Genomic DNA, 8,583 nt, shown 5'->3' on the forward strand with positions numbered 1-8,583 from the left:
TGTGTTCTTAGGTTTCCGGCAGATATCGTGGTTACGGTTAACGGGGTGAACGATATATATCGGAAAATATGGTTAAAACTATAATCAGGCGATCCCAAGATACAAGATGGCAGATAATTTTTCAAAATACGATGACTTCAATAAGAATTGATCGTCCCTATTTTTCGTTTAGATGCCCTTACTGAATAAAAACATGAAAAAAATAAATACAAAACGTCCTTTGGAATGCATCTAATTTATTATCTACATAAATTAACAAGAACAACAACATAGAAAACAATATGGACACGACGAATATTGGCGTATATGTCAGAAGTTATAATCTGTGATCTATAGAATCAGCATATTATAAAAAGGCAAACTGGTTACAACGCAATGTCACATGATGTGGACGAAGTTCTTTAGCTGTAAAACTTTGCCCTATGTTTTTGTTATAAGATTTGATGTCTTTTTCTATACCAATATGGTAATTTTTTAGTCATACATAAAACATTGACACTATATAAAGTATAAAACATACACGTGCATGTATATAGGGCTTGAAAGAAATATTGTTTATACATTAAACATATAACTTCGTCCATGTGGAATAAGTATTTATACACATGAAAAACTGTCGAGGATAAAACGGTCATGTCCATGAGTAGAACTTGTGGTGGATTCCTGAGTCATCTTTTTACCCATTTCCTTAGAGAAGTCGTTTTAGACGGTCCGGTCGTTTCTGATGAAAAGAAAAGAGATGCGCATGAAATTTTCATTTTCTAGTGACTGTTAATTTAAAACAAAATCTGAGAGGAGAACCGCCGAGAGCAAAAAAAAAAAAAAAATTAATTACACTTGGTATAACTAGAGTCTTGCAGCCTTTGAATAGTCTTTCACTTAAAGTTGGTATCGATAGTGTTGTAGACTCGGTATGAATATAGTCTTACAGAGTCTGAATAGTTTTTCACTCAAAGTTATAAAATATAAATAGTCTTGTAAACTTTGTTTGAATTGAGTTTCACACTCGGTAAGACTTTTGACTCAGTATGACAATCGGTAAGGGTATAGCTTGAGCATGGCAGACTCGGTATGCATAGAGTGTAGAAGACTCAGTATGAGTTGTGTGCAGCTATCTTAGTATGATTGGTCTTGTAGACTCAATATGAATTTAGAGTCTTGGAGACTCAGTATGAGTAGTGTCCATCAAACTCGGTATAATAAGTATTGTAGACTCGGTATGAATAGAGTCTTGCAGACTGACTAATACTATTAATACAACTATAAACATACACATATGTTCATTGCTGTTTGCTTCTTCGAAATGTCATTGTTTCTACTATAATCGTGGTAAAAACAGATATTTTCAAATGTTTGGGCTTTAAGAACTGTGCATATTGAACTGTCTTATAAAACAAAGCCAAATCTTACATTTTTAGGTAATTAGACTCAGTTTGCAATATTATTTTCGCGTAACATAGTTAACCTGCCTACATATATAGTAAGTGTATCTTTAAAAACAAAAATAACATATATTTAATATTTCAATTCATTTGACATTTTTTAAATTTGCTTAAAATAAGAGACAATAAAAAACTTAAATATAAGTATTAGCATGAACTTACATGCATCGTGTTTAGCTCCACCTGCTGCTCCTCCGGCTCCGCCTGCTCCTCCTTCACCACCTGCTGCTGCCCCTCCTCCAGCTCCTCCCATACCACCGCCCATTCCACCTTTTCCCATTGGCATCATCATTCCTAAATTACAAAAAAAGAGATTCGTTCTTTGTATTCTACAGTAATCTTGTAACATCGAAACATTGTAATACAATTTTTGAAATGTGGGAGTAGTTCTTGACAATTAACTAGCAAGATAGCTGTTTTATTTCTTATGTGAAAGACTAGTCTAGCGTTTGAATTTCCGATAAAATACATATACATGTAAATATTTGTTATTTAGGTTCGGGTACACAAAAAAAATAATCATAAATATATAATAATAGAATACTAGTAGTTCACGGATCATATCAAATTTCAACTTTTATTCATATTGACGTCACCTATTTGACGTGTGTCAACCTCTTCAGAAGAAATTGCTTTTAAGTATACAAGGGAGTTAATTTGAGAAACAGCTATGTCTTTACTGTTAACAATTTGAAAAACGAGTTGACCTTCTGATTCTGTTTACTGACAAAGAAATGTAAAGAATTTGATATCGCTTTTCAACATTGACATTTCATTCATTTTTGTACGAATTTTGACATGTGCATATTTACCTCCCATTCCTCCGCCCATTGGCATGCCTCCGCCCATTCCACCGCCCATTGGCATCATCATCATTTGCATACCTCCTCCCATACCACCTTTTCCGCCTCCCATTGGCATACCTCCTCCCATTCCACCTCCCATTGGCATTCCTCCACCCATACCCATTGGCATCATCATTCCTCCGCCCATGCCTCCTTTTCCACCGCCCATAGGCATACCGCCGCCCATACCACCGCCCATTGGCATTCCGCCGCCCATTCCTCCACCCATACCGCCGCCCATTCCTCCACCCATACCACCGCCCATTCCTGTTCCGAAATTAAATTCAAGTGATACTTTGACACACTAAGGTTAAAGAATATTGGAACTTTAGGTATATTAAACAATACAAACAAGTTTAGAAAATATAAAACGTTTTTCCTACGTAAAACACTTGTTAAAATGACGTGACTACTAGTAACTGGTACTGTTAAAATAACGTGACGAACTGGTAATGTTGTTTATATAAGCATTACCTCCTTTTCCACCCATTGGCATCGGCATCATTCCAACGCCCATTCCACCTCCCATTGGCATACCACCCATTCCACCGCCCATCATTAGTTGCATCATCATTTTACTCATACCACCGCCCATGCCGCCTCCCATTGGCATTCCTCCGCCCATACCGCCTCCCATTGGCATTCCTCCGCCCATACCGCCTCCCATTGGCATTCCTCCGCCCATACCTCCTAGAATCAGGATATATGTATATTATTATTGTAATACCTCAGTGTTTTAACATAATAAAAGTACCTCTCACTAGTTCGCAACTTTTATTTATATTTATTTCATAAAAGATAATTTTCTAAAGACAAGTTTTAATAGTTTTTCAGGTTTTCCTTAATGCTAATACTTATTTTGAAGCCCCACAAAAATACCCTATGAGTCTTAATTAAAGCTCCAAATAAATGACTGTTCATTGTAAAATAGATAATAAATAACAAGCTTTTTACCTCCCATTCCTCCTTTACCACCACCCATTGGCATTCCACCGCCGCCCATTGGCATCATCATCATCATTGGCATTCCTCCGCCCATGCCACCTTTTCCGCCTCCCATTGGCATTCCTCCACCCATACCACCTCCCATTGGCATGCCGCCGCCCATTCCACCTCCCATTGGCATGCCGCCTCCCATGCCACCGCCCATTCCACCTTTACCTCCTCCCATTGGCATGCCGCCGCCCATTCCACCTCCCATTGGCATACCTCCTCCCATACCACCACCCATTGGCATCATCATTCCACCACCCATTCCTCCTTTACCGCCACCCATTGGCATTCCCCCGCCCATACCACCACCCATTGGCATTCCACCGCCCATTTTGCCGCCACCTAAAACATAAAAAATCTCTATTAATTTTTAAAAAAAAATTATTTTTTTTTTGAAAGACGAACACAGTGTCATACAATCCAGACAACAGTTCTTAATTTTGAAAAGACTTAGTTACGATCTCATTATATCAAAGATTAACAAAACTTACCCATTCCGCCACCCATAGGCATTCCTCCGCCCATACCACCACCCATCCCACCGCCACCTCCACCTGCAATTACATATATATTTTATTGTCATAAAGGTATGTTCGTCGGTATGTTTTATTGATAAAAAATGTGTTTGACAATTTTAGGACATTTTAAGGTCTGAGGACTAGCACAGTCATAAAATAAGGCGGTTAAAGAATACTTTTGACCCGAATGGACATACTATATACATAATATTTTAAGCTTAATAATGTATACAAATATCAATAATAGAGAACGATGTAATTGGCACGCAGGCTCCGACATACTTCAGTCGCTGGAAAGGAACTCTTTACGACACTTATCAGAAACGGTGCAAAACAGGCAGAAGATACAAAAGGCGGTGCAGACAGGGGGCGACCGTAACATTTGCGATGCTCGTTCGGTTCAATCATGTTTTGAATTCCATACATTATAAATACATGTATCATGCTGAGACAGGGTTACATACGCATCATTTCGTTCACATTTTAACTTTTAGTTCATATATTAATGCAAGTATTGAAAACTTTACCTACCTCTATATGCAGTGGACAGCGCCAGTAGAGCAGAAATTAAAGTGACTTGAATAGGATTCATTGTTGACTTGTGCTGAAAATGCACGCAAATTACATTATTAAATTTAAAAAAAAAAACACTATAAATAGGACAAATATATTTATATCATTTTAGTCGTAAAGACCTAGATATTCTTTAAGATGCACTTTGCCAAAGTTATGTTCTAAATACCTGAATACACATATAGTATTATAGCATAGTTTTGGAATTTGTATTCTAAAATTTAACAAACCCGTTTTGTAACCTTGTACTAACCATTTTGTTATGTTTAATAATCTCATGTTAACTATTATACTGTTCGGCGCGGTATGGTTATTTATGTGTCAATGTGCCGTTAAAATGGAAGAAATAATTTAAAACCTTGTTTGTAGAGTTAATGAAAGTTGCATCATCTGAACACCGACTTAAATACTAGTAATTAGATAATGCAATTTCAATCAGAAGGATTATAAAAAAACAACTGTATTTTACAGCTCTCAAACACATTCCATATAGCAACAATTTATGCAAAGATTGTAGATCTTTAACTGCCCTTATCCAGACAATTTGTTTTTAAAAAATCCGTAACTTGAGTTTGTCGTAAGGATTTAAGCTTAAAAAATATTTTATGATATTAATGAGGAAAACGTATGACAATACATGTAGAAATTTCTAGATGAGGTTGAAATTTTTAATAGTGAACATGCGGAATGAGAACTTATTATGTGTTTCCCGCGCGTTATCAAATATCGCTTTGTCGAATACTTGGAATATCGTTTGAAGAAACAAGTGCGTATGTAAAAGTAAGTCTTCAAGTTGTGAAGTATAAAGCAATATGACATTTATACGCATAAAGTAACTTGAAGCGAATCACAATAAACATTTAGCGTTAGCTTTCAGTTCAATCCACTTTATTATCATATTAATATATTTAATTTCTGTACAGTATGTTGTGTAAGTCTCTTAGAAATGTCACTTTCAAATATTATTGAAATAAATTTACCAAAGTAAATGGGGAAAAATGAAGAAAAGTATGCAAGGAAACAAAAAACAAATTATCGTTAAACTTGTTAATTAATACCAAAATATGTATCACAACATACTTAATTCAACTTATTTTGCAATGAATGTATATAGATTCACTTTATAAATATAGTATAGCGTCTTTATATAGAAATTTGATTTCTTTGCTCGATATTTCCTTGTAACATTTATGTGAAAGTTTAATCACAAGGAAATTTCATTTTGTAACAAAATAAGTTTTAACATTAAATATTAAAAATTATTTTACTTACATTGATAGACGTGTGAAAACACAATGAGGTCCGAAAATATCCAGGAGGTCTACTGCGTTTTTTTATTTCTCCTCCATTCTTATATGGAACGAACGCTCTACTTCATGGTCACGTGACTTGCTTAACATACACATACTTACAGTAGAAGTTTTGCGACCGGAAGTTTTGTGTGTTTACGAAGGATGTTCGCAAAGTAATTGAATTTTATTTCGTGAGTTCCATTTACAAAAACGTTTTCAACCTGCATATTTGTTCTCGTTATATATGAACGCAGAATGAAACTATCCGTTAATGTGCATTATGAATAGTTTACTAGTTGTTTAATTCTATTAAAAGCATAAAGAAATATTATTTCTAATTATAAACATATTAGAACATGTGGGATGAGAAGTCGGTCATGGAGAAATTTGAACCTACTGGCTAGTTATCCATCCAAAAAAGCCGGTTCGGTGATTGGACCGACGGATATGACCCAAAAAGTGTGTTATTTCGGCATTAAAACAACAACAAAAAACAATAAGCAGCAAGATCAAACAGACGAACGAACAAATAGTACTAAGAAAATGAAGTAGACATAATAAATTTTGCTATAAAATAAATGCATTTGTGCATTTTTTTAAACTAATTTTTCACAAAATTATTATGATCATTTAGTAAGCTGTATAAGAATGTTATGAATATCTTGAAAACGCATTTGTCCATTGCTTTAAAACTTATTTTTGACAAAATTCAAGTACATTAAATCCATACATTTTTGTCCTTTAGAAAGATAAATAAAAGTGTTTTAAATATCTTGGTCATTTATTTTAACATTTTGCTTCTCCAGTTTTGTCATTTTTCCCCTTCGACAAAGCCTGTTCGAGTAAACGAGTGAATAAAAACTAAATATAAAGAGATGTGTTGGCATATGTTTGTAATCTTAATCTTCAAGATTTTGGATAACAAACAAAGTTTATTACTCTAAGATTATTTTATTTACTTATGCTTATATTTGTCAATATACTTAGAAGTTAAAAGTAACTTTTTTATCCACTATCAATGTAAATTTTAAAAGTACTGTTTCTAAATTGGGAAGATACAACAATTTGTCTTTCGATTAGTGAAAAGGGATTATTGTCCATTCCAATAAAAGAAACATGGGCTACACCAGTATTGCAAATAATGGTTTGGATTTTAAAAAAGAAACAAAATATATGTTTATGGAATGCCCCTTTTACATTTGTGTCACTAACAAGTATCAACACCTTTTTAATCGTCAAAGTTAACATACAACATAACTGAACAATGTTTGGATGCTGTTCATTGCTAATTTGTAAGGCAGGATCAAAGAAGGGGATGTACGGAGCGTGTTCCAGCTATTCAAGCACATGTAAGTTACGTGTAAGTAACAAAGTTACGGTGTTAAAATCTCACAGGTCATTTTTCCCTGTACCTCCTTTAATATAAATACATGTGTATTCAGGATAAAGTAATGATGTCAGTTTTGTCGTAGTTGTTTTAATAGCCTTTATAATTATTTTCATTTACAAACATCGTTATTTTCATTTTAAAACATCTTGTTTAATTGCCATTATGCCCATCCAAGTATTATTGGTGAAAGTAAAAGTCATAATAAGTTTACATTTTGCCATATTTGTTGTTAATCTCATATTCTACATGTACTTCTAAAGACTAGCTAGTAGCCAATGTGGCACATGGAAAAATAAACAGTAATAAATATTCTTCAGAATGAGCACTAGATAAAAAGAGCGGAACAGTCTTTATTTACTCTTTAGGCAGTTGTTACATTTATCATAAACATTTGTAATCATAAATTATTGGTCAATCTCCATTAAAATAGCCGTTCTTATAAAATATATAGCTAATTCACCCACAATTGACTACGAAAAATAAGCATACTGTCACTTTTATATAGATAAACTACTAGTATTATCAAACAATCATTGCTCATTTTACATGCATTACTAGTACCAATTATATTTTTTGAACGATAACAACAGGAAAATGTTATGATTTGTTTTCTGAAGGAGAAGTAAATCAATATTACAATAGAAACAATCTGTTCTGAGAGAAAGATTCCAAGATTATACGTTGACATGTCGATGTATTTATGTTGAAAAATCATGATATTTATGTCATTTTTCATCAAGGTAATATGGATGCCTTCACTTGGGTCACAGTCTGAGTTATAATGGTCAATCTCGTTAATTCATGTATCCAAACAAAAGTAGAGTATCACACGACTTTTTGGATTGTCATTAGTTATGTCATTCGTTATAAGATAGTATTACTTTTACATTTCAAATAAATCTTTGTTTCTTACATGCAGATAAAATGTGTATACTTTCAAGTGCTCTTGCAAGAACGATACTAACTAACACGTGGGCCATGATAAACAGTAGAACTGCTTTCATAAGTTCATCCGAAATTAATACCACCCAACCAATGAAAGCACCATGCCTCCAGATAAGCCGAATTATTTCAAGAAATTCAAACGTGAGAAAAAAATGTACAATTTTTTAAGAAAAGTAGAAATATTCGAAATTCAAGTAATACGTTACATGTTATATGCGATTAATGACTGATTTCGAAGAACACATCTATATCAGGTTATAATATAATCATGTTTTTCTCTTTTTGTGTTGTTCTACATTTTATTATCCGTATAACTGATGCTTAATGCTGAATTAATGCAAAATAGTAGTGTCTAGTATTTGATTCATTGCAAAAAATTATTCAAAAAAATATAAAAAAAAAACATTTCTACTACATTTGTCACATGTGTACTCATGCCTAAAGCATGCTACAAAAATAATTCATGTAAAGTAACATAATCTAAATGCATGTTAAGTAAAATAATTGTCTCGAGAAACAAAACATCAACATTTAAGTAAAAGTATATTCCAATTACTAATAAATATTTTTGGACTTCATTTGTCA

At 33.5% G+C, this 8,583-nt stretch overlaps 1 protein-coding gene across 1 annotated transcript; it reads right to left on the reverse strand.

Annotated features, from left to right (window-relative positions):
* Positions 1-225: 225 nt before the first annotated feature.
* On the reverse strand, positions 226-5,720 carry LOC132749137 (uncharacterized). Its single transcript, XM_060738832.1, has 8 exons — positions 5,644-5,720; positions 4,330-4,402; positions 3,772-3,834; positions 3,242-3,622; positions 2,762-2,977; positions 2,255-2,554; positions 1,605-1,736; positions 226-721 (listed from the first exon to the last, which is right to left on the reverse strand). Coding segments are annotated over exons 2-8 (1,155 nt in total). The 5' UTR covers positions 4,391-4,402; positions 5,644-5,720; the 3' UTR covers positions 226-719.
* Between the last annotated feature and the right edge of the window lie 2,863 nt (positions 5,721-8,583).

Source organism: Ruditapes philippinarum, unplaced genomic scaffold (genome assembly GCF_026571515.1).
Source record: "Ruditapes philippinarum isolate M1 unplaced genomic scaffold, ASM2657151v2 ctg16252_1_1_1_1, whole genome shotgun sequence".
NCBI lineage: Eukaryota > Metazoa > Mollusca > Bivalvia > Venerida > Veneridae > Ruditapes > Ruditapes philippinarum.

Excerpts from the sequence above, each read along its gene's own strand:
- LOC132749137 (XM_060738832.1), bottom strand. The coding sequence starts at position 4,390 with ATGAATCCTATTCAAGTCACTTTAATTTCTGCTCTACTGGCGCTGTCC. Across the intron at positions 3,623-3,771 it reads GCCTATGGGTGGCGGAATGG|GTGGCGGCAAAATGGGCGGT; the intron begins GTAAGTTTTGTT and ends TTTATGTTTTAG. Across the intron at positions 2,555-2,761 it reads GCCAATGGGTGGAAAAGGAG|GAATGGGCGGTGGTATGGGT; the intron begins GTAATGCTTATA and ends ATTTCGGAACAG.